This window comes from Sphaerodactylus townsendi, linkage group LG11 (assembly GCF_021028975.2).
Source record: "Sphaerodactylus townsendi isolate TG3544 linkage group LG11, MPM_Stown_v2.3, whole genome shotgun sequence".
NCBI classification, from domain to species: domain Eukaryota; kingdom Metazoa; phylum Chordata; class Lepidosauria; order Squamata; family Sphaerodactylidae; genus Sphaerodactylus; species Sphaerodactylus townsendi.
Genome location: NC_059435.1, coordinates 55223423 through 55250530, shown reverse-complemented (window position 1 = coordinate 55250530; position 27108 = coordinate 55223423). Strand labels below are relative to the sequence as shown.

Here is a 27108-nt window from a genome sequence, read left to right as displayed (position 1 = left end):
CTGCATCAACACTGTGTGGACATTGATTTGTAATATTTCTGAGTTTTTATCTTTAGATCCTACAGATCTGATCAACTACCACCTGGTTTCAAATCTTTTGTTTCAGAGTAAGGTGTGGCAGAACAACAGCAGGTATTTCTGAAGGATTAATCAGTTTTGAATCCCTTCCAGTCAGGGTTCCATGGGATGAAGACCATGCTGGTCGCCATCACAGATGAGCTTTGGAAGTAGTTGGACTGAGGCAGGTCAGTGCTGCTGGTGCAATTGGACCTCACCATAGCAACTGACATGGCCGACCATGACCATATGAGCCAATGCCTCACTGATGCTGTGATATGGGGTACAGTCTAGCAATGGCTGACCTCATTCCTCCAGGACCAAGGAAAGCAGGTGATACTAGGGGAGGGGGTATCTCGGTGGCATCCACTTGTTTGTGGTGTGCAACATGGGGCTATTTTCTCATCAATGTTGTTTAACATCTACATGTAACCCCTGGCTCAGCATGCTTGGAGCTTGGAGCTGGGTTATCACCCAGCTTTTTCTGTTGATGGATAGCCATCCAACTGTGCCCCAGACGCAGTGTCTGGAGGCTGTGTCTGCATGGTTGAGAAAAAGTACACTGAAGTTATACTTTGAAGAGTACGCTGAAGATGGAGGTCCTGTGGCTGGGGAAGGGGGAATTGGTTGGGGTTTCAGCTGCCCCAATTTGACAGTAAGGCTATAAAACCTGCTTTATCTGTCAAAAGCCTGGTGTGACCTTGAAGTCCTCCTTATGTATGGAGGCCCAGGTGTCACACACAGTTAGAGTAGCCTTTTTCCATTTGGAACAGACCAGGCAGTTGGCTCCCTACCTGTTCCGTTCAGACCTAGCCACAGTGATCCATGCAATGGTCACCTCCAAGCTTGATTACTGTAACTCGCTCTATGCATGCCTGCCTTTGAGGCGGATCTGAGAACTAAAACTGGTCCAGAATGCGTCTGCAAGATTCCTCACCAGATCTATGGTAAGGGAACACATAACATCTATATTATACAGGCTGCACTGGTTACCAGTGGAGTTCCAGATGAGGTTCAACATGTTAATTTTGACTTTTAAGGCCTTGTGCAGTCTGGGGCCCTCATATCTCCAGAACCACATTTCTGGAGTTGCAGTCTTTTGACAGAAATCTTCTGGTGATTCCTGGCACCAAGGATGTTGGTTTGGCTCCAGCCTGATGGAACTCTCTGTCAGCTGACACCAGGGCCCTGTAGGACCCTCAACAGTTCCACAGGGCCTGCAAGACAGAGATGTTCCACCAGGCTTTTGGTTGAGGCCTTCTGCTGTCCCTATTCCATCTGCTGGCTTCCCAACTGACAATGATATTTATTATCTATGTTTTATTATTGATTATGATGCCACCCCCTTTGGTTTTGATTTTATTATGGGATTCTGGAATTTGTCCTGTCACCAACTTGGGGTTATGGTTTTAGCTATAGTATTTAATAGTGTATTGGTATGTTTTAAATTCAGGGAGCCATCCTGAGCCTGCCCCTGGTTGAGGAGGGTGGGAAATAAATAAATAAATAAATAAATAAATAAATAAATAAATGCCCTTATTCACCCCAATTAGATAACAACTGAGGCATTGCTACCCTTGCAATACTGCAACATTGTTTTAAGTGTATGTTTTCCCTAGCATTCTCTCTTCTACCTTGCTAGGAGAATAAAAATTATTTCTTTTTGAGATTCTGCGTGTGCGTGCATGCCTCATTTTCCCTTCTTAATTAGAGTACTGTATCAGATTGGGACCTGGCTATCCACCAGACTGTTTGACCCTGAAATAATTACCCCAGTGACATGTCTGACCCTAAAAATGCAAAGGATATTGTGCATGTTATAAGACTGACACATGTAGCAGTTTGGGTAATAAAGTCCTTCCCAGTCCTTCCCTTCTGCTTCAGACCTATAAGACCTAGACCAGGAATCGACAACTTTTTATAATTAAAGAGTCAACATGTCAAAAGTCAGAGCCAGAGATCACCAAAGAGTCAATAGAAGAAAGTTAATTTGCATCACTGAAAATATTACAACTTATTAGTGCTGACATGTTGATTAATGCTCCATAAAGAAGCCATTTAAATCCATAATAATCTTTGCAAGCCAATTCCTTCACATACTGGTTATTCTAATATCCTCATTACTCCTGAAGCAGTACATTTAAACCTCTAATATATCTGAAAAATTTCATTTTCTATTTAAAAGTGCCATATTTGGAGCCCTCTCTTCCCCACATGGTGGGTGGACCATGACCAGATAATGGGCCCCTTCCCCTCCCTCCCCAAACCCCCAGGGTGGGTGGGTCTCAAATATGGCTCTTTTAAATATGACTTGAGTGGCATTTGGGTTCAGGACTGCAGTTCCTGACACAGACATACAATTTCCCCCCCTAGAGTAGAAAAATAAGTAACTTGTTGTTAATGGGGGATAATTATATGCCACCTCTCTTTGTACAAACACACACACACACACAAACACACACACATGATAGTATATAATCAACAACAGAATTACAAATATAAAACACGTATAGTTATCAGGCACTATCTTCATTGACACTGTTTCTGCAATATTATCTCTTGACTGGTTTCTTTGTGAGTCAGTGTTGGCGGAATAGTAGAGATACAAATAAAATAAATAAATGTTAAACATGCTTCCCACAGCAAAATTATCTTTAAAGGTCTTTATATGTCTCAAAGGCCCAAACCAGATCTAACAAACTGGAATAGGATTCTGAATAGACCTGTCTGGGATTGCTTTATTAACCTCTCATACCTATTCTACTGTTCCAGGAAAGTTCTCCATAAAGTTGAAAATAAGCTCACCAAAGAGCTACACTGCTGTCTTGAAAACCTGGCTATTCCTATAATTGTTCTTATCCTTTTCTTTTCATCAGCAACAGAAAAGACCATTCAAGCAATTTAATCCAACTCACCCTTCTCTGATGTATGCACTAAAGCAAGGAATTTTTTTCCCCCTGGACCTTTTATGCTGCAACTTATGATAACATTTGGTACAAAACTGTATTATCTTTAAAAGAGAGTCTGAGAGCTGAAAGCAGTTTCCGGGGAAGTATCTGGCTTAACTTGGCTCTGTCATGATTCACAGTGTCATGTGTATACTGTAACGGCATGGGCTAAAACACTCATTTCTCTCCTCATGGGTAAAAATGGAAGAAATGCAATATGGCAAGAACTTTTTGTATCAAAATGCTAACAAATTTAGGAATGTGGCGTGCAGCTCTGTAGCCAGGGTTCTTGACCCTGTGTTAAATCACAAGGGAACTGTAATTCATCACCAATGCAGCCTATAAAAATTATTTGTTTAGATTCCAGTGTGGTATCTTTCTTCCAGATAACTCAATTAATGATTTTTCCTGTATCTATTTTATCCTCTACAGTTCTTGTGGCTAGGTTAGGCTGAGAGAGAACAACTGGTCCAAGGTTACCCAGCTGCTTCATGGCTGAGATTTCAACTCCTAATCTTCCCACTTAGTCCAGTTCTCTAGTTACCATACCATACTGTCCATCTATATATCTATTTTCTTTCTGCTATATGCAATTTGACCATCAATCTAATTCTGATTGCTACACATAGACAGAAGAGCAATAAATATTTTTGTTTAAACATTTGATACTTCATTCTGTATCTAATTCCAAATTCCACTTTCTGCGCAGCTCATGCAGAATAAATAGCCTATTTGATTGTTTTTTGTATGTTCTATCGTGCTTATACTGCAAAATTCTACTTGTAAAATTCAGTTCTTTGCATTTGTTCACGATCAATCCTATACTTTTTTGCATTGTCTTTAAATTTCAAATCTATTGCACTGTTTATTGAATGTCTGATGCTATTTTATGGCATTGTTTTTATACTGTGTTGTCCACCTTGAGTCAAAGCAAGAAAGGCTGATTATAAATACATTAAATAAATAAAGCATACTTTGTGGTTTCTTAAATGTTTGTCAAACTGTTTTAAATTCATGTTGAGTGTTAATGACTATGTCAAATGTGATTCATTTCTTCGCAAATGACACTTCTGTATAGTAAAATACATGTAGAACATACATACAAAATCATAGGTAGGAATTTCACATGAATCTGTATTTACTGAGCAACACCTTTCCCTACGACATGAAGAGTCTGTTGTATAGAGATGAATAGAAACTCTGCTAAGAACTCTTTGCTAGAAATGATACTGAGAGAAGAGTGGCTGCATTACAGCTATGAAAAAAAGTGAAAAGTGAACTTGTTACCTTAACGAAAACCTGGATACGTCCTGATGCTTTTGAAGATGTGTAATACCAGAAACTCAGTACACAAGTGGTGCTAGATTCTTTCCACCTGGAACTCTTCAAATGTGCCCTGTCCCCTCTAACACCTACCGAAGTTGCTTCAAGATACAGGAAATGTCCTACAAGAAAAAATGATAAAAAATTTCAATGTGTGAAGTGTAGCACAACTAAAGAGTCAATTACAACTGTGGTGCATATCTTAACACTCAAAACCTTGCTTGGTCATTTCTTAAAAACACAAGGGAAATTTGGGAAGATGTGTATTGCTTCCCTGTAATTATATTTGCAGAAGTGTTCTGTGTGGTTTGCAAAGCCCTTATATTGGCCAATAACATAAACCTGCTCACCTTTTGGAGTTGTATCATCTATGCTTCACATACTAAATGGCTTCCAGTATGGTCTCCTAATGGGCTGGGAAAGGAGCCTCATATATTCACTGCTGGGGTTTATACCAGGGACAACTTGACTGCAAGCTAGAATGCTTTCACTTCTTTGTCCTCCTGACCAGCTTGAGTCTGCTTTCCTTCCCTTTTGTTTTTACCTTGTCTCTCATCCTATCTTTTCCAACATTTGTTGAACACCAACTATTTCTCATACCAGGTGTTCCACAAAGCACATATCCTGATATAACTCCATGCTGGTTAATGAATGAATGAATGAAATATGAGGGTATTAAGAGGAAAAAATAAATAATTCCTCTGCATATTATTTTAAAGTTATGTTACTTAAATATGTTAAAGTTACTTAAATATGGACAGTTCTGAAAAACTCAACCCAGAGACCATAGAGAATGAATTTCTATGAAATGCCCAGCAATAGTATCAAAGATAATGATTTTTAAATGAAGTAAATTTAAAAATTAGCAGAATTTGCTAACAATGAATATTTAGATAATGGAACAGATTTCCTGATGAAGATGTACAAAATATTTCTTAAAATAATTTAGGAAGGGGTTGGACTAGTATTTGCTAGTTAAATGTGCTGAATCTTGCCACACTACATTGAGTTAGGGATGGATCATTGATTTCTATAAAGCTGGAATCCTTTTTCAATGGCTCTAAGTAACTTTGTAGTAGGTGCTGGCTATTAGCAAGAGGCTGAGTTGATATGTCCCTTCCAAATCACTGAACCTTTCTCAAAAAGCAAAAATTTTATATACATGATTCCTGTAGCTAAAATTAACTGAAACAGATGCTCCTCAGGTTCTCTTCTGGCATAGTGTTTCCAAGAAAGCAAAACAGACTTGGCAGTAGGAGATAAACTAAAGACCTCATGCAGAGATCTGTAGGTGCCTGAAATAAATTATTCATTTGTTGAACATTACGGTATGCTCCAGATGAAAAGATAAGATACAGAAAGATTCTAAATTGTATTCAACTGTTGATAACTATGCAAATCCCCCAGAGGCAGAGACATAAAATTAACATTATGTCAGTCAGAATCTTTGTAAAATCAGTTCATAGATTAAAACTGCCATCCTGAACTGTTACAGGGAATGGAAGGTTTAGAGGGGTAAAACTGTGTTTAGGATTGCAATGTAAAGATGACGCCCCAGCTTTCACTGACATCTCCATCAGTTTCACCTGTTAGGAGCAAAAATGTCCAGACCATAGCCACACAGCCTGGAAAACCCCTCAATAGCCAGTTGATTCTGGCCATGAAAGCCTTCAACAATATATCTTCTCTCACTGCTCAAGCCCGATGTCCCTATCCCTGTACCTGTCTTTTCCCTGAGGAAAGGCATAGAAAATCCCTCCTTTTGTAAGTGATAGTCCACTTGCCTAAGGGAAGTATGGGACCAATTAAACTTGCAGATTTGATCTTGCTGGGTCATTTTGAGGATGCTCCCTAGGGTCAATAACGGGGGCCTTTCTGCTTGTTGCTTCCACAGAACTGGTGCCCAGAGAGAGCCAAGAAAATCATCTAGAGCCACATGGAATGATCTTCCCACTGGAATTAAGTAAACAGCTGCAAAAACTGTTTGTGGTACTTCTACTTCAGGTACACCCATTCATGCACTGTAAATATTATGGTTCCCAACTTGTATAGTCACGTACAAGCCTGTAGTTTGCTCCAGATGGGTAACCATGTAAACAACATTACTGTTGTTTACTGCTTCTGTACTGGTTTTTTTTATTAGTGTCAGATTCAAGCGATGGATTTTATGACATAGGTTTAACTTTGGCATTAATTTGTTGTTATAGGGTTGCAACAGTATTGTTGGGGAATGAGATCAAGTAAATGCTGCCACGCTCTCTCCAGAGGAAACATCGCAAATCCTCAAGCACTGCTATGAAAAGGTTACTTCTGACACGACACACACACTGTATGATTGCAGCCACAGAAATTACGATGTTGTGGATCTGAGGGTTTTTTTACAAGTTGTATGAAAACAACAACTCAGTAAACAGTTGTATGAAATACAACTGTCCAATGTGTGATGAAAAGAAAATCATTTGTGAGAGAAACATGTAGTATTTCCTTATGGAATAAGTGCACTATTGTATAGCTATGCCCTGGCTTTGCCACAGTAAACTAAGTAGAGGCCCAGGGCAAACATCAGGTCAGAGCTGCAGAACAGCTCAGTCATAAAGACTGAGATGAGAAGTGTTGGCAGCTTTATGTGTTTACCCACCTAACCATGAGGAATAGAAATGTGCCTTCAAAACTGTTACAATACCAATAAAAGTCTTCAGGCCACTCTGATATCCAGGCATCAAGGATTTAATCAATGCACATAATCCTGACAATATTCCATTGAGAGGTTCTGAAGGATTACGATGATAAGCTTTATGAATGCAGTTTGATTCCCTGTGTTTAACTGGCGATATACCTTTCCCATTCCCCAGTGTGTGGTCCTTAGGAGGTCTAAGGATTTGAGGCGAGCTGGTTCCCATAACCCAATCAAAGTTATCGGCTAGGGAATTCCGCCAACCACATATACCACTTTCAAAAGTGCAGGAATGTCCACATTCTCTCTCATCTGTATTATCCCCACAGTCATCCACAAAATTGCAGCTTTGTTCTGGTCCGTAACAATTGCCATTTAGGCATTCCAACAAATCCTCGGAACAAGAGCCTGGAAAAGAAAAAAGAAAGATTTCACCAACACACAAGGGAAATTACGAGACAATAATACCACACAGGTTTTGTCGAAAATGTATGAGGGCAAAGTTAAGATTAAATTTAATCAGAATCATGAATTTAGAAGCAGGATGAAGTTAGCCCAGGAGCAGCAGTGGCACAGTGGTTATTAGTAGGTGTACTGGAGGAACTGGGTTTGATTCCCCACTCTGCCACTTGAGCTGTGGAGGCCTATCTGGGGAATTCAAATTAGCCTGTGCAGTCCAATACACGCCAGCTGGATGACCTTGGGCTAGTCACAGCGTCTCTGAGCTCTCTCAGTCCCATTTACCTCACAACGGGCCTTTCCCCACTTACCGTTTGCGGCATGCTACTCTCAGCGCGAGTGATTTCTGCCACGGGGTTGTGTTCTCCACTGCCCCGCGCAGAGCCGTGTTCCCCACTGCCCCGCGCAGTCAGAAGGTGCCGTTTCTTCAGCGCCAGAAATTACGCCCGCTGAGGGGATGTGAGAGCGGCAGAGTCGGGACGGCTGCGTTGTTGCCGCCCAGACTCGTGGGGAGCGCCACTGGACCACACGCTATTTGGGGAGAGTAGCGCGCAGCAAACGGTAAGTGGGGAAAGGGCCAAGGTGTTTGTTGGGGGGGGGGGAAGGGAAATGAAGTCATTTTCTTTTCTTACCCATTTTCTGATTTAATTGCTGAGAACCCTAGATAAAGATATTCTTGGGGATTTGAGGGTGGGGAAGGGGTTTGGGGAGGGGAAGGGAAGGGAAGGGAAGGGAAGGTCCTCAGCAGGGATGTAATATTATGGAGTCCACCCATAATGGAGTCATTTTTTCCCAAGAAACTGATTTCTGTAGTCTGGAGGATAGCTGTAATTCTGGAAGAACTCCAGGCTAAACCTATAGGTTAGCAATGTACAGGGAACTCATGGTATTCTTCTGACTCTTCTCAGAGTTCCTCAGTAAAAAGACGAGTGATGCCAGAATATCAATCTTGGCACCATTCCCAATCCAGCCTTCCCAATCCAGCTGCAAAAGAGTTCTAGATTCACTCTGTGATGCATTTTGAGTACATGCAAAGTGACTGTGAAAATGAATGTGCTGGCTAGCATGCTATGTGAGCTGAGCACATGTCCTACAACACTTCCAAGAATCCTTTCCAATACATGAGGTTTTGTGGCAGATCTACAGGTGTTCCCCAACAGGCAGGTGCACAATGACAACTAATGCTTCCCTTCTTCATCCTGCTTTCTCTTTTACCTGCCTCCTGTGGCTACTTTGCCTAAACGGAGAGCTGACTGAATTCATGGAGATTAATAATTTATAACAATGATATAATAAAATTTTAGGAGCCTCTTCTCCTCCAGACAATTTTGTACAACCCGCATAGTGTATTTGCTTCTCTAAATTTCAAGTTTTTTCCCAAACATATATATTCTTCTTTTATTGTTTAAAAATCTTATTTTATTGCTAAAGATCACAGAAAATTTCAGTAAATGGCTGATAAAAAGAAAAAATCAAAACAATGAAAGTCACTAAATTATACTACTTCAGTGCCAAAAACCAAGGTAAAATTTAGTAGTGAGAAGTGAGGCAGGAGGGGAAGGAAATATCTCCATATTTTAACTCGTTTTGCCTTTCAGGGACCTTTACACAAAAATATCCAGTGAAGTGGCTTTCTTCCTTTGTGGATGAATCCATTCTGGGCTTCACTAGAAGAGCTGGAATACTGCACTGGTTTAATTCAATAGTTTAATACAGTGAAGCATATGTTTTTATTTCCAGCTTTTTCTCTGAAGTGATTTTCCTGGGTGATGGTCCCTTTGAAGCATCTCTGGCTCAGAATAAGCTGTAAAACTGAAACGAAGCATAACAAAAATGTACTTTGCCAGATAAGTCCTTCAAAGTATATTAGAATGGGAATACCAAAATATGTTTCCACATTAATAGGCACAATGAGCATAATGAAATTACGTGAACGTGCAGGACTGACATGCTCTGGAGTCATCTAAAGCATGTTTGCTAACAGCGCAATCCAAAGGGGGAGACAAGGGTGATGTGGAGGCAGTATCACTGAATTGCCAATTATGATGTCGTAAGGGGCACTCACGAAGGTGACAGGGGACATTTGCCAGCCCTGAGGAGCAGCTTGGGAGTATGACATAGAAGAGAGCCTGTGTATTAGCATATTTCCAGTGCAGGGACTTGCACAGGCACCAATGGGGGCATTCCCAGGGGGTAGGGCTGATGTTAGTTGAATCCCTGAGCCCCTTTGGACTGGGAACACCTACTTTTTTCTGGCACAAGGTTATGCCAGCAAAAACTGTGGCACAGCCCAGAGAGTTGCATTATCAGACCACAAAAAGGGCCACTCCCATTGGTACAGCCCTATTTCCATAGCCATAATCAGCTCTGGAAGCTAACCAAATGGCTAGCCAATGGGGTGAAGGTGGAAGCCAGCACAACCCCCCAATAGTGGGGCCTCTCCCCCTTCATAAGCATCTTCCCAGACATACACATTTCCCAGTAGGTAAAACACCTGACCTGAATACTGTCAAACAGCTACCAGATGTGCTGACTTAGCATGAACACTGGGCACCTTTGATGGAGGGGCAAGCACTCAGAGCTAATACTTTGCACTGTCAGTCTGACACCTTGCATATTTGCCTCACTGCTAGAAAAATGGGCTGGCATTTTGCAGAGCAGGGCTGACCCAGGGCATAACAACCTTCCCTGTATGGGAGGGTATGCAGCCATCGTGGCCAGAAAGCTCACGGACAAGAGAGATGCCCCTCTCAGGCAAGCTCCTTTTTCACCCTCATTTGGCTCCACCTGGAGTCGCCTTAATTGCCAGCCACAAGGGCAAGGATGTGGCAGGAGGGGTTGCTTAACCCATGTATCAAGGGTAGGTGGGGGAAGGTCAGTGGGGCTGGGTTGTGTGTATGGGAGGCTGTGGAACACATAACCACTACAACAGAATCACCCCCTTTTGTGGGGGGTAGCCCCTCTGGCCCAAATCTTACCCCAGTAACTACTATGTCATCTTGTTGCAGGTGTGGGCACCCACAATGGAGCAGAGGGAAAGGAGAATGAATTCATGGAACAAGACTACTTCAGGTGGAAAGGAGCTGAGGCAAGCCAGACAAGCATGACCCCACAAGCCTTTAAAGCATGGAAGGGAAAAAGATGGAATGCTTCCTATTTCTGCTTGTGAAGTATCAGAAACAATACACTATAGATTCAGGCGCTTCACATTATGATCTGTAGATACAAGAGAAGCAACACAGAAATACAATCTGGCTATTTAATTGACAGTGGCGTCTTCTTTGTAAAGGTTCAATAACTTTTTCCACTGCAATGATTTGCAGAGATTGTTAGCAAGTGAACTTTTTGTTCTCACGCATCGTAGATGCATTGACAGTAATGGGCTCCAAGGAGACATTAATGTCTCTAAGCTCAAACTCATGAACTGACGGGGATTTACAACAAATCACAATAATGACTATACAGAAATGACGAGGATCAATGCAGTTAAAAAGCCTACCTTTCAAAAGATGTTTGAAATGTATAATGGTGATAGCAGTGCACAGCTGTGATTTCAACAAAAATATCAAACCTAGCAATGAGTTCCCTTGCCACACCAGAGCTTGAACACAGTTAGTTTTCACAAAGAAAAGGAAACAAGAGAAGTTTATTTCCTGTACATATCTGCACTTAGGCCCTTTCCGCATGGGGCCAAAAACACTGGTCCCTGGGGAGCTGTTCGCACAGGCAGCGCTGCTGCAATGCAGCAGTGGCGTCCTGTGCGGCCCTGAGCGGCGTGAAGGCGCCCGCTTTCCACCTCCCTTCCCAAGGGAGGTTTTTGGAAAGCGCCTCCTTCCCATTGGCACGTTGTGAACAGAACCGCACAGAAGACCCTGCTTTCCCGTTCCCCCCCCTCACCTCGTCCTCCAACGTTGGTCTGGAGGGCTGCTGAGACCTGCCCACGCTGCCCTCCGACCCCTGGAGGTCGGAGGGCAGCATGGGCGGGTCCCCGCAGCCCTCCAGACCAACGCTGGAGGACGAGGTGAGTGGGGGGGACGCAGAAGAGGCAGCTCCGCCCCGGCCTCTGCGGGGGCCATTCGCATGCTCCCATGTGAACGGCCCCCTCCCCTCCACCAGCATAATTTCTGCCGGTGGAGAGGCGCCCTTTTCGCTGTGTGGAAAGGGCCTTAGAAATCAGACTCACTAACATTACAATGATAACACTTTGCATATATCTTGATGTCTTGTCTAATTTCTTAATACAGCTTCCTAATTAAAGGCCTCTCTCAGGATAGCTGAAAAAGTACCTTAAAGACCCTCTTAATACCTTAAAAACCCCTCAGTCACAGGGGGCTTGTATACTTTGGTTACAAAGCCATGGATTTCCATAGGCACTGAACATTTTGCACACCCACGACTTAGGACATGCAAATATTATGTAGGAATATAGAACACAACTACATTTCAAAGCAAAGCATTCTGTCAAGTTTTGACTTTCCAAGATCTGTAGCATCTGTATCTATGCTGGCAAAATAGGCACAAGTCCCAGATAGGAAGGATCTTATCTGCATTTTCCACTATATTCCATAGTACTGTGTATAAAAGATAGGGGAAAGTGTATGTGAAAGATCTGTGCAAATAAACTCTTCAACATATGGCCTAGGAGGTGGGTGGGGGGGAGAGGGTCAGGGCAGCCACTGGGCACAGTCCTAACCTGTCTTTTGATGCATTCATTTGTAATCAAAAACTCCTACATTAGACTGAAATAATTTTTTAAAAGTTTCCTCTCCCCAGTAAATACTGCTGGTGGGCTGGCAGGCAATAAACAATAGGACAATTAAAAAAAGAGACAGTTCTCTTTAAAATATAATTCAGATCCCTAATTCCTTTACAATGACTACAAAACAAAATATGGAATACAGTCTCTTAATCACCCATGCACCACAAGAACAAAGTCGGTAATTTGAATTGATATGTTTGTCACAAAAATTACTGATTGCAAAACCTTAAAAAGATCATTACTGATCCATGAGATGATGTTGCATAATTACATTTACTAAGTAGACTATATCTGCAGAGATACGTGCCATTGCTTCCTCCAGTCATTTATACTTTAGTCCCAGCAAGCCAGGAATTCATTTTACTGAACTCGGAAAGATGAAAGGCTGAGTCAACCTTGAGCTGGTTACCTGAACCAACTTCCATTGGGATCAAACTCAGGCTGTAAGTAGAGCTTGAACTGCAGTACAGCAGGTTACCACATTAAAACATAACTGTTAAAACTCTCCTATATTTTGGTACACTTAAAGTTCTCAAATAGCTTGCATATTTCTAAAGTGCTGGAAAGTTTAGATTCAAGGTTAAATGTGAACAAAGTCTACTTGTCACAGAATACATACCTGGACCTGGACAGGTACAAAGAGGGGGTGAATATATATAATTCACCCCCTCTTTGTACCTGTCCAGGTATTGTATAGGTATATGTATAAAATATATGTATATGTATAAAATATATAAAAATTGGGCTGCATTTTTCTTCCCTTTATTCAGAAAGGCATCTTCAAAAACTAAAGAGACACCACTCTCTATGGATCTCTATGGTAAACAATCAGCCAGAAGTTTATGGCTGCAATCCTTGCAAGAGCTGTTAATGAACATAATCTAACCTTAAGGCTTGTAACTGCCATTGTTATTCTTTCAGAGAGTCCCAGCATAGCTCTGAAGAATTGAGTCTGAATCCTCTCTTTGTTTTAATTCTATCCACCAACCTGAAGAGGTCAAGTAGCTGAGACGCTAGGGGGATTTTTACCCTGGGCTATGTGTATAAGCCACAGCAGGAACAAAACGGCTGGCATTGACATAATAAAATTAAATAATAGCTTGAGCATACTGTTTGTGTTGGACATGTGCTGTCCATGTACCACAAGAATGAAATATGATGCCCCAACACTTATAGGACTGCCTTACCACCATTTATTGCATCAACTTTTTGAGCAGATGTCCCAGACTGCTCAGGTGCAAAAAGTGTGACATGCGAACTAGCTGATATAGATTATTTAAAGTTGCATCCAACTGGACAGGTACAAAGAGGGGGTGAATTGCAAGTGATCCTATGTTTTACAGTACATATAGGTCGCTTTAATGATTCAAGAGGAATGCATGCTTCGATTGAGCAAATCTGGACTGGGCCAAAGCAGTTGTAAGCTTCAATGACCGACTACTGCAGAACATGTCTACTGTGAAAATACAAAGCTGCTCAAGATGAACTTTGACAACCACCACTGAGATTATTAGTTACAATATGTTATTCGTTACAAATGTACAATATACACCTCATGTATAATTTTTTTAAAAACCCTGAATAACATAACTTCACCTGCCTGAGTTTTATGTTGAAGCTTTAAACATGAGTATATCTAATGTAGTTCAATGCCACTGGACACCACTGAGCCTTCTTTCCTTCTGCTACTCTTGTGGGCATTCTTGCTGGTCAACTGCCCCTCCCCCTTAAACTCCACTGCAAAGAAAAAGTTCTATGCTCCTACACTTCATTTGTTGTACATTTGCTGCTCTTAGGGTAACACAGGAAAACAGCATCCCCATGTTGAGTTTCCACCCTCTCTTCATGACATTTAAGAAATGTGTCCAACTTTGTGATATTGTCAGGTTATGAATTTCCCTGATTTCCATTGAGCAAGGATAGGGATGCATGGGATGACACTAAAAAGTGTGCCTAACCATTACAGGATCAACAATGGAGAAAGCTTTAATTTTTGCATTGAATAAATGGAAGAATTACCAGTTTACATGTTCTTTCCAAAGGCATATTGGTTTATACTAAAAAGCTCATCACTGCTTTATAAATGGAGATCATTTGATCAAGCATTGTATTTTAATGCATTAATATTTGTCGCATCTCTGAAAGAACCATGAATTTTACAGACATGACTGGCTTTTATTATTTTGAATTGCTTTCAGTGTAATTAAAGGTCACATCTCCTTTGCATCCTTGATTTGGTTAAAAGGGAACAACATCTGTGAGAAAGAAAGACATAAGACCCATCAGATCCACTCATTGTAAATGCCATCTTTTCGGTATTATCTCTATGACAAATGCAACATTATTCTTCTAAAGAACCCACACTGTCATACATTTAAATTGTATGTGTCTTTAAAAATAGTTTAAAATAGCATTTTCTCAATAACATGTCCCAAAGACATAATACCTAGAATGAAGGGCTCTCATCATAATTCTGAATGTGTAAAGTTAATGACATGTCAGCACAGGGGAGGTAACAAATGCACCTCATTTAAAGAAAGCAATACTTGAACAATGTAATTAGTTTCAAGGAGAATCAGAAGTAGAGGTGCTTCAAGTCAAACAGCATTGATGAAAATTAGAATAAAGGTTTTTGTTTAAATTTAGTATAAATTTGCGGGATTTGTAATGTTTCTCACGAAAAAAGTATTAAGATCTGTAAAATCTACAGGTTTAATAGCAACAGCTATGTATCTAGTTTATTTTTTTCATATTTTTCCTCCAAGGAGTCTGGGGCAGTGTACTTGATTAATCAACACAATAGCCCTTTGAAGCAGGTAAGGTTGAGAGAATAATCAGTCTAGGTAACCCAGGGACCTTCACAGTAGCGGGATAGGATTTGGGAGATCAAGGTTCAATCTGACAATCTCACTATTTTATAGCATTGGCTATTGGCTAGAAATTAAAAACGAGATCATCAAACCAGGAACTAGACATTTGTGTCCTCTGCCCTCCACGAGGGCACCTCATTGTGCCTGGAGACACACGGGGACAAGCGGTAGCATGGCTGCTTGGTTCTGTACTGTAAGAAGTTGCAAAGTGGCTTATAATTGCCTTCTTCCCCCACCTCCCACAATTGTATTTTTGCAAGGTAGGTGAGAGCACTGTGACTAGCTCAAGGCCACCCAGCAGGCATCCTGTGGAGGAGAGGGGAAACAAACCCATTTCACCAGATTATAGTCCACAGCTCTTAACCACAACATCACACTAGCTCTCTAGATGGAGGCAAACAAGACCAAGTTAATTCATGCCCAGGTACACATACACATAGTATGTGTACCTGTGAAACTGACAGGAAGAAATTAATTCCTTTGAAACGTGGGTGTTGGAGGACAGTTTTACAGGTACCATGACCCTCCCCCCAAAACACACATACACACACCCCATAGTGCATTCTATATCAAATCAAGCCAGAACTGTCCATAGAAGTTAAAATTACCAAACTGATACTATCACATTATGAGAAGTCAAGGTCATAAAAAAATAATGCTAGGAGAAGTTGAAGACAGATGTAAAAGAGGAAGACCAACAAGAGATGGATTGACTCGACTAAAGAAACCACAGACCTCCGTTAGCAAGGCTTGAGTGAGGCTGCTAACAACAAGACATTGTGGAAGACATTAATTCATAGAGCCATAAATTGGAAGCAATCTGACAGCACTTAACATACACAAGGAGTTCTGTGCAGGACTTCGATAAAAGCTTAATGTGCAGGACTTCGATAAAAACAACAAATTGAAAAGCACAAAAAATCTTTTAACTAGTAATCTTATTTTTTTTAGTGCAAGATTAGTCCTCAAAAAGACTTTTGCATTATCACTCACAAAACAGCCCAAATGTTGATTTACAACTGCCTGTTTGTAGAATATTATTTTATGCTCTGATACAGAGAGCAACTTGCTGAAGAAATTCAATTCATAATACATTGCTGCTTTATTGTTGGTTGTTGATGGTGCTTTATCTGTTGTGAAATCAGCTTTTCCATTCGTGACTGTTAAACCTAAAGGAACTTCTTTTCATCACTGTAATTAAACTGTAAATATATCACTAAGGTACTTGCTAAACTCATTTCCAACTTGAGTGCCACAAAGATACAGTCTGAGGTTGTAAACCAGGCATAGACTTATCTTCAAGTTGGATTGTGCTGCTTATTGACTTCAAAAACACACACTAGAAGAGCTTGAGTTGATAGTGCCTTCTGAAAAGGCTCAAAGACACTTGCCTGGCAGTTTTTCCAAAGGGAGATAGTTTCCCTAATCACAGTGCATAATCCTTTGTTGTGCAGCAATTAAAAATATGAGTAATATATGGCAGAACATTCCCCTGTGTGTTTTTCAAAGAGCTCAGAAAGTGGGAAAGAGAGAGAATTCAGATATTAGGTTTTATTTTAGTAGTCCAACAGAAGCATGTTACTTTTAAAAGCATCTTCACATTTGATTCGTTTAATACCAGCAAAAACAACATGAAACTTTTTTCTTTCAGCAATGCAAAAAGAGCTATTACAATCCAGGCTCCATTCATTTCTATGGGGCCTGCATGGAAAAACTAATTCCGCTCCCATACAGTGATACCAAGTATGTAAAAAAAGGAGGTGGTGGCAAAGGTAAAGATATTAGGCCCCTGAGCAAGCAGTAGGTCATTACCCGCGAGGTGATGTCACATCACAACATTTACTAGACAGACTTTATTTACTGGTGGTTTGTCATTGCCTTCCCCAGCCATCTCTACTTTACCTCCAGTTCTCATTTTATCTATCTCAAAAGGATGGAAGAGTGAGTCAACCTTGACTTGGGGCCTTTCCCCACTTACCTTAAGCCCCGCCATACTCTCCAAAAGTAGCGCGGGGTCCCCCGGCACTCCCCACGACAGGGGAGGTGACAGTGCAGCCGCCCCAACACTGCCGCTGCTGCACCCCCTCAGCGCGCGGCATCCCTGGCGCTCTTTTAAACGGCGTGGGGATGCCCAAGAGCAGCGCGCGGCATAGGGGGGATTACGATAAGTGGGGAAAGGCCCTTGGTTACCTGAAACCGACTTCAATCAGGATCAAACTCAGGTTGTGAGCAGAGCTTTGACTGTAGTACTGCAGCTTACCATTCTCTGCCACAAGGCTCTTCAATCTGAGATAACACTGGGAAATCTGGGGATGGATCTTCTAAACATTAACCCCCCCCCCCAAGAATGGCAGTGGCATGGGGTCCTCATTCATAATGAACCCGTAATGCAGGTAGGTTTAATTTTTCATAGCGCATGATCACAGCGCATGATTCGCACGAACGGTCCCAGAAACAGCCAGGAAGACGGCACCACGGAGCGCCGTCGCCCGACCGACCCAGCGTGTCTCTGGCCGTCCGGCACATCGCCGAGGCCTGGAGACACGCCCCCCCGGCCCTGTGCGACTGCTCCAGCATCACAGGGCAGGGGGGCATGTCCCCAGGCCTCGGCGACGCGCCGGCCAGCCGGAGACAAGGTAAGTGAAGGGTGGAAGGGGGGAGGGCGCCTTGGAGCCGCTGCCGTGCAGTTGCCGTTTTCAAAAAACCTCACTTCCCGAGCAAGGTCGGAAAACGGCGGCTTCACGCCGGTCGGGCGGTGCGAGGGCAGTGTGGCTGCAAAGCAGCTGCACCCCCTGTGCGAATGGCTCCCTGGGGACAGCGTTTTTGCCGTCCCCAGGGAGCCATATACCGCCCATGTGGAAAGGGCCAGAGTGTTGGCAAGATCTAAGCAAGCCTGTTAGTTATAAGATCTTTTGGAGGACATTAATTCTTAGGGTTGCCATGAGTAAGAAGTGACTTTACAGCACACCACACACACACAGCTAGGCAAAAGGAATTGACTTAAATTGCAGGACGGAGGCAAGAGTTAAGTTCAGAACCAGTAAGTTTCTGAATACCAGAGCCTGGAACAATGACAGCTGGGTTTTTATGGCTTTTTAAATTGATGGTTAATTTTAATGATCTTCATACCATTTTATGATGTATATTTTGTGAGACTCTCTAGCGATCAATAGAAAAAATAAAAATATAATATACTTTTTAATTGCACAGTGCCTAGTAACTAAAATTAAAAACAACTCAGGCTAAAACTCAAATTAAGTGTTGTCTCAACAGGCACACTCCCAGTGAATGACATTTAAAACAAGAATGGTTACACAGTTGTAGTGACACATTTCATGAGACACTCCAGTAAGTCTCTGCAGAGGCAGAATACATATTGTCTACTTAAACAAATAGCAAGGGAAAGCTTGCAGGGTTTCTAGGGACTTCAGAGTGAAACAGGGTACTGGACTAGAGGCACCCTTAGACCTGATCCTCTTATGTAAGTCCTCCTAACTGTGGCAACATATGGCTGCTATTCCCTTTGAAAGATAAATGGAAAATCCACTTGTGGGTCCCCTGGCATCAATACTTCAGGATTAATTTAATTGAAAATAAATAAAAGTGTGACAGATTTTAAATGGAAAACAATTTTCATAACATTGTATACCAATTGGCCCTCAAAATTCTTTTCAACGTTCTTTAACAGCAGTCTCTTCCAATTGAATTAAGAGAAAGTTTATGTGGAATTTTGCATCACATACGTATTTGTTCTGATAATGAAACAAACACACTTTTCTGAAAAACTGGAATGAAAGTTCGTTCCTCAGATAGAAGGATTTCTGCTAGCATAGAGACTGCCTCATCTCTCAATTTCAGCTGCAGACCCAGTTGATGAGTTGTAGCATTTGGAACTGGGCATTTGGGGCTGCAGCAGGAGGGAGAAAGTGAGGAAGTAATGTTCCATGAATGAAAATCATTCTGTCCATGGAAATGTTCATGTGGATCCAAGTCGATGCCATAGCAACATTAGATATATTCATTCAGAAAATAAAACTCTTTCAAAACCATACACAGCTACAAGGGGGCAAACCCAGAAAATAAGCAAGTACACGAGCAAGTACATTGACTACATACATGCAACATTCTATGGTTGTAAATGATATTCTCAAAATTATAAATGAAACATTTTGTGAAAGTGACCACGGCAGGATTTGCAGATCACTTCAGCCTTGTAGAATTAAAGTTACAACCAAAATTGGCTAATAGTGATAGTAAATACTAGAAATCTAGAACGGTAGCAAATTTACTACTAATATTTACTCTTTAGTTCTGCAGTTAGTTGTCTTTTTTCTTTGAGAAACCACATATTTTAGATAGTGTGGTAACAATGTGGTCAAAATGGGGCTGCCTAATATTAAATGGCTCTGGGATACTATTATATTTGTCAGCAACTAAAATAAGGGCAGTGATAGGATATCAGGGAAGGTAGAAGAGTACAGTATGCATAGGAGGGTCATGCTTTTCAGGATGTGAAGGTTAATTTTGTGCAAATTATCCAACTGAAATTGAGATTGTACCTTATTGATAAGGGAACCGCAACAAAAAGTTTCTCTTCTCACTTTGAATTCTATTCATCTTCCTTCCTTTTTTTATTTCTAGAAGCAAAGTGGGTCACATAGTTGCAAACACACACAGCATCCGAAAGTATGTTCTCTAAAAAAATATAGATGATTGCAGAGAATTCCCCCAAAGTTGTTCTCCTCATTATTTCTTACCTAGAATCTGACCTGGCAGGCCGGAGTTCCAACCTGTCAATATAGTAACTTCAGTGCAGCTTCAGATCTGTCCCTAATTCCATGATTCAAATTCACCTTCTAGTTCATGTCATTCTTTTTTCTTTTCTTTCTTTCCCTTTTTACTTGCTCCGTCTGTTTCCTAAGTGCCCAGTGCTTTTAACTAGTGTTTGACTGAAGTGAAATAAATATCATCCTTGTAGAAAGGTGCACTGAAGTGCATGCAAGGTTGTCAAGGTATTTTCAAAATGAAGTGTACCACATTTGCGAAGGAAAGTTAATGTGACAAAGTCCCACAAATGAGAACAGTCATTTATTATTTTCTATTTAATTGACACCACACCATATTCAATCCTTCATGCAAGGGGCTCGCAACTTTTTTGAGCCTCCAGGAATTCTAACACAGGGTGGTGAGTGAGACCACAAAATGGCTGCCAGAGGAGGTGGAGCTCAGCACAAAATGGCTGCTAAAGGAGGCAGAGTCAACCATAAAATCTCAAGGAGTGAGGTTTTGCACTAGTAGTATAACTTCAACATTTAACAGGATGCCTTTAAAATAAATATATATCATAAACACAGATTACCTTAAGTAATTTGGTGAAAATCATTATGCTATGGTAGTCACCTTTTTAAAAATTTCACTCCAATGGCCAATCAGACGTCCTGCTGAGCAAAAGCCCAATCTGGCCCTACCCAGTTTTACTTGGTGGGCTTCAGGAACGGTGTTAACTGGAACTATTGTACCCACAGTCACCATGATGGGATGCCTGCTTTATGCAGTTTATTTGTAGGATAGGTTTACTGTTCCCTTTTACCAAGAATTTATTGTTGAGCATAGTAATGTTTGCAGAATTATTTTGTGTTCAGTTTGTTTGGGGTTTTTTTTTTTAGAAAACAGTTTGGATTCTTATTACATCTGATTTTCAGGGTCATTACTGTTATTTGGGTGGTGTTTATATTGGTTTCAACAACAAACATAATTTCCATTTGCAACTTGCTTTCCCCCATTCCAAACTGCAACAGAAATCTTAGGGAATATAGCTCACGCCCAAAGGATTGTACCTCTCAATTTTCCAGCAAAAGGGAGTTTCCCTGTTTTAGGGGCTACAGAAATTGTCCTATGAAGAATGGGTACACACACTCTGTGTTCATTCCTTCATTTCAGCAATTCCCACCCATGTACCCCCAATTTCTTTTTCTTCTTCAGATCAATGGAAAGAACCAACAATCTTTTTGGTGCAGTGTTTCCTTCAATCACACTGCTGGTTAATTGGTTCAGAAAGGCCTTTTAATGAAAATATTCCAGCTATCAGGTATTAACTAGTTTATTGGCATGTCAGTCCTCCTGGAAGAAGCCTACAACTTGACTGGTGTCTCTGGAGAAAAGAATTATTTTACTTGCAGATTCTGCATGCCACTTGAGAAGGAGGTAGCCTTAGAACTTACTCCTTGGCTAAGAAGTGTTCTGGTTGGATGGCATGTCTATCAGCCCAGTGTCTGCTCACTGTTGCTCTGGGAACCTGCAGAGGGAAGTTATTTGAATTACTTCAAAGCTGAGTCGTTCAAGCACTCACAGCTCCAAAGTTATGCAAATAACTTCCCACTGGAGGTTCTTTGGGATCAGCAAAACTTTGGAGAGAAGCAGTAGCTCCCCCTCCTTCACGAATAGTGCTCATTGTCAGCAAAATCAGCTCCTGGGACTTTTATAGAAACATTCTGTGGGCTATGTTACTCTAAACAATGTCATGAACTCAAAGACAAGTGGTAAACAAAAATATTGTGTATTTTAGTCTTCAGTAGTATAGCATATGCTTGATGTGCAATCCCTGGCTTTTTCACAGGATCACTTGTGAAAGACCTCTGACCTGAAGCTTTGTACAGTCAATTTACAAGAAGACAGCACTGACCTTGGTAGACTAAGGGGCTGATTCAGTAGAAGGCAGTGTCATATGTTCATTCATCTTCTATTTTCACATCATATACTTTCCCTTGGATATAGTTTTTTTCTTGTTAAATGCATTCAATGTTTCACATTTTTGTTGTCATGCCACAGAAATGCCATAGAAGCAATGGATGAATCAGAAATCCCACCAACAAATATGGAGAAACAAAAACAACTCACAACAACTTACAGTGTCACAAAGAAATGGCAGGGACATATTCACACATCCCTGAAAAATGCTTAGCTTTATGACCCAAAGTGCCGCCTCTGCAAAGAGAATGATGAAACTGTGGAGCACATCATCTGCTGTTGCAAGAAAACAGCCCAAACTGACTATCTTGAACATCACAATAGGCTAGCAGCAATGGTGCACTGGAACCTTTGCAAAAAGTATGGCCTGCCTTTAGCAAGACCTGGCACGAGCACAAACCAGAGAAGACCACAGAAAATGAAGAAGCAAAAATACTCTGGGACTTTAGAATACAGACAGACAAACACCTGGCACATAACACCCCAGACATAACAGTGGTAGAAAAACAACATGTTTGGATCATAGATGTTGCAGTGAGATTATGATTGACAGCATGGGTAAGAGGGACAAAGAGCTGGAAAAGATCATGAAATACAAAAAAAGGACCTACCCTGGAATTGAAGTTGAGCGATTGTGGCCCGAAAAAGAACAGCTTAGTAGTCCCAATGCAGTAGTCAGTTACTTGCTTTGGGAGGAATCCCAAAGAGGCAGAAAGAAACATCTGAAAAGCCTGAACTTGGACAGAACATCAGTCCACATGCTGCAGAAAGCAGCACTTCTAGGATCTGCACACATTCTATGCAAATACCTCTAATATCCTAGGTCCTTGGGAAGGACTTGATATTCAGAGATGAATTCCAGACACTTGTGCTGTGTTGTTATGTGTATAATAATAATAATAATAATAATAATAATAATAATAATAATAATAATAATAATAATAATAATAATAATAAACAAGATTTGAAACACAATCATTTACCAAAGCTTAGATTTAGAAGTTCCAAAGCAGCCTTAGGCCCTTTCTGCACGGGCCAAAAACGACGGCCCGGCCACAGAGTGGTAAAAGCGTAGCCCACGACCCGCCGTTCGCACGAACAGCGCTGCTTACATATGGCAGCGCCGACCTGTTTCGCTCCCCCTCCCCCAGGGAGGCGTCAGGCCGCCCACAAAAAGTAACCCTTTAAAGGGTTGTTTTTGAGGGGAAAGCGTGTTCCCGGCGGCGCGGTGCGAACAGCACCGCCGGGAACACGCTGTTTCCCCTCCCCGTCCCACTCACCGTGTCCCCGTCGTCGGCCTGCTGGCCGTCGCAGCCCCGCCCACGCTGTCCTCCGACCCCTGGAGCCGCCTGCCATCTGCCGGCCTCTCTGGAGGCCGCCCGCATGCTTGCATGCGAATGGCCTCCGCCTCCACGGCCGTGCGGAAACGGCCTTAGAAACTCAGAACTACTTACAGTGGCAAGATGAATATGACCAACAGTTTCAAAAATGAATGTATCAGGATCAGAGTTTTAAGAACAGCAATATTTTTTTTGCAAGCATTAATTTTCTCCTATAGCTAGAATCATAAATTCTCACAATACCCAGTATATTTTCACACCATATTAAACAAAAGCCCAGATAAGAAACAGCATTAAAATATCTCTTTGTCAAAGAAACCCTCATCTTCAGGCTTCAGTAATGTGAAATACTTTGTAAAAGAGGCAGTAAATTGCAAGAATTTATTTGACAATTGCAATACATTTTATTTCTTTGAGAATGGTATTCCGAAGAGCGTAAATTAGAAAGTAAATTTCATTGCATGAAATGTTAAAAATGGCATTCTTTATCAAGATCTAAAGAAAAAAAGTTTTCAGCTGGGAAAAAAGAGACAGAATGAGTGAAGATATCATTGGTTAATAAAACAGAAGAGAGGAGTGAAGAGAAAAAGAACTTCAGAAAAATTATGTTGAATCTTAAGCCATGAAGGAATGTCGATAAAACCTGTGTGTGTGTGTGTGTGTGTGTGTGTGTGTGTGTGTGATTGCTGCAGAATAGTTCATCAGCCCCATCACCACACCATTTCTGAGATTCCCCTTGCACTCTTGAGTAGCTTCTGGGGAATGCTGCTGACTGCAAATGAAAGGAAAGGTGGGAAACTCCCAATACCGTGAGTTGAAGTCCATTGTTGGTTCTGTGCATCCAGCCCATGGTATCTTCATTGCAGCCAAAAGTCTGCAAACATGGAATTTGTGGAAACTATTTGCTTGGTAAGCATATGCATGTAGAGTGATGATTTCTGGGGAATTCTTATCACAACCCCTGAACCCCATGAAATTCTATTATGTAGGGTCCTTCGACTAGACTAACAGCAGTAACTTTTTAGGAACTGCTGAGGAAAGGGAAGCCCATAATTTGCACTTTAGATGGTAAACAAGAGTTTTAGGTCACAAGTCTCAATCTTGACAATTCCCTTATGCTTTTGTGTGGACATAAATATATATAGTGGGAGAATTGTTATGTTTTGTGAGTGCAAACTTGTCAGCAAGTAGTATGTTATTCTGCCAACTGAAGTCAGTAGCAAAGGGCTGTACATGCAGCGACCCACAGCGAGCAAGGTAATTGGATAACATTCTCAGTATAACATTGATACATGACCCTTCTCATTTTAGAAGATGCTCCTTAGTTTAGCTCTACTGCACACAGCTGAACTTGCTGTTTTCTCTCCCTAGATATACGTTACATTTTTATCCCATCCTTCCTCAAAGTAACACATGATTCATGTCTTTTTTTAACCTCATAACAATTCTGAGTTATTTTCAGACTGAGAGATAGTGACAGGTTATCCGGTGAACTTCATCAATGAGTGGGTATCTGAATCCTCGTCTCCTGAATCCTAATCCAGCATCAAACCATCCCTGCACTGGCTGGCTGGTAGTCCATTATTTCCTGTTATGGAAGCAATGATCCCTAAGTAAACTATCTGGTGATATCTGGGCGTCCCAGTCAATTCATTGTACATTTGGAAAATGTTTTGTGTGATGTACAGGTATGCACACATGCAAAGCTAGATGGATGTATGTGTGTAACTCAGCACTTATCTCGAACTATTCAAGGAATACTTTGTATGAAAAGCACAGTCAGCTTTGGTTTTCTATAGTGATCTGCTGACATCTGAAAAAAAAGGAAAGAAAAACTGACAATTCTAGGTACCTGTTGATGGTGTACGTTCATCTGGAAAGAAGTATGATGATGGTAAACATTCCTTTGTAAAAGTGATATCATCAAGGGCTATGCCACCCCTGCGACCTTTTCCAACACGACCTTCAAAGGTGACCTGAAAGTCCTCATCTGCTTCTAGTGGTAAAACTTTTCTATTCCAGAAATTTCCTTGATCCCCAGTCAGATTAAATAACATTTTTTTGGAATGTGATGCCATAACCTGGTAGACAGTTAGTGATCTCATATCAACTCCATACATGTGGTAATAAAATACCAGCTGAAAAAAAAGCAGAAGGAACATGGGACATTGTGATTAAATGTTATTTCCATCATAGAAACTGTGTTACTTCACATTAGAATTATTACATGAATAGAAAAAATTTCTATTAGCATACTAGATGCACAAGACTTTAGATCTCTGTGTGATTGTCACAAGCTATGGTGGAATGTAAATTTGAGTAAATCAGGAGTGGTCTCAGAACATTCACACTGGAAACAAGAACAGCTGAAGCCTCAAAAAAGACACACAAGTCCAGTTACATGGCAGAAGAACCAGACATGGCTGAAGAACCAGATACAGCTCTCACCCAGGAGCAAAAATGAATCCATTTAGCCACTCAATTTTTACTCAGCCAGACCATTCAAGATCTGGGACACCAGAAACAATCATTGTCACTCTGGTTGAACCATCATTTGTACTGATAATGCCACCTTACTAAGGAGTTTTCCTATCTTTGAGAGAAATGCAAGAGTGTCCTGTTTGCTGGACAACCCCCAGTCTCATGGATCTGAGATACCATTATGTTGGTTGCTGGGTCTATCCAACATTGTCCAATAATGAATAGTAATTGTCAAGACTCCTTGAGAACCCTAGCCTATTGCAAATTTTCCAAGGTTGAGCAACAATCAACCTAAAGGCACTTCTATACTAGAATTTTCCTAAAGTTTATATGCAAAGCAACATTTTTTCAGATGTTTATTCAGCATTAGGATGGATATTTCTGCAAGAAATCATTCTCTGAATTCCACTCTTTATTAGGTTCAGTAAAGAAACATGCAGTGATATTAGATTGTGTGTTTCACTGCTTCCATTCCACATAAATGGTTGCTGATGAATTCTGGGGAAAGAGGATGAAACCAGGATGCAGGGTTGCTCATTTTATTAATTAATTAATTAATTAATTAATTAATTAATTAATTAATTAATTAATTAATTAATTAATTAATTAATTAATTAATTATACTTGTATACCACCCTCCCCCGGAGGGCTCAGGGCGGTGAACAACAAGATAAACAGGATACACAGATAGAGCATGGATAAAATCAATACATATCAAAATTAATTAATAATAATAATGGCTCTATATTCATTAAAACCAAACCCCCTTAAAATGCAGCTTCTAAATACCAAGCACTTCTAAATACCAAGCGACCTACTATAAAATCCCCTAAAAGAGGGGGGAGGGGGTGGTAGAGTCCACTGATGTTATGGGGGGGGGCATCAGTGGCCGGCCTCCCCAAAGACCCAGTGGAACAGCTCAGTCTTGCAGGCTCCCATCACGTGAACTCATGGGAGATCCATGGGGGCCCGCACAGTTGGAGGGGAGATGCGTTCCACCAGTCAAGAAGACATATTTGAGCTGCTTCAGAATTTTGTGTTATACCTGCAATCATTGTATCTAGTTCTGCCTTCTATCTCATGTGTTCCAATGCAGAAAACATTTACACATACTGACAGTTATACATATGCAAAATGTTTGCTGATAAAATTAATGCTCACAGGGTAAAAAAAACTGCTCACAGGGTAAAACAAATCCCAACATATACTTTAAAATGCCAAAAACTTAGAAAAGTTCTGAATCTCTTGAAAAATCTGCATAAGCAATTAAGAATTGAGACTATAAACTTTTTGAAAGTCCATGACACAATAAAATCCAATTTCAAAGCAAGTATTTTAAAAATGCTGTTTTTCATGAAAAATAAATGTTTCTTGCCTCCAGCTACCAGATGTTAAAAATCCAGATGACATTTTAAACTACACTAGTGTCCTTTTACATGCAAATATTAGC

The 27108-nt window shown here is 41.0% G+C and overlaps 1 protein-coding gene across 1 annotated transcript in view; it reads right to left on the bottom strand.

The window, feature by feature from the left end:
* MALRD1 (MAM and LDL receptor class A domain containing 1) overlaps positions 1-27108 on the bottom strand; it is a 268644-nt gene that overhangs the window by 141313 nt on the left and 100223 nt on the right. Inside the window, exons 19-21 of the mRNA XM_048510491.1 lie at positions 25030-25315; positions 7165-7410; positions 4293-4450 (exon numbers count right to left, since the gene is read on the bottom strand). Of these exons, the coding sequence (XP_048366448.1) occupies positions 4293-4450; positions 7165-7410; positions 25030-25315 (690 nt within the window). The remainder of the gene's footprint in view (positions 1-4292; positions 4451-7164; positions 7411-25029; positions 25316-27108) is intronic.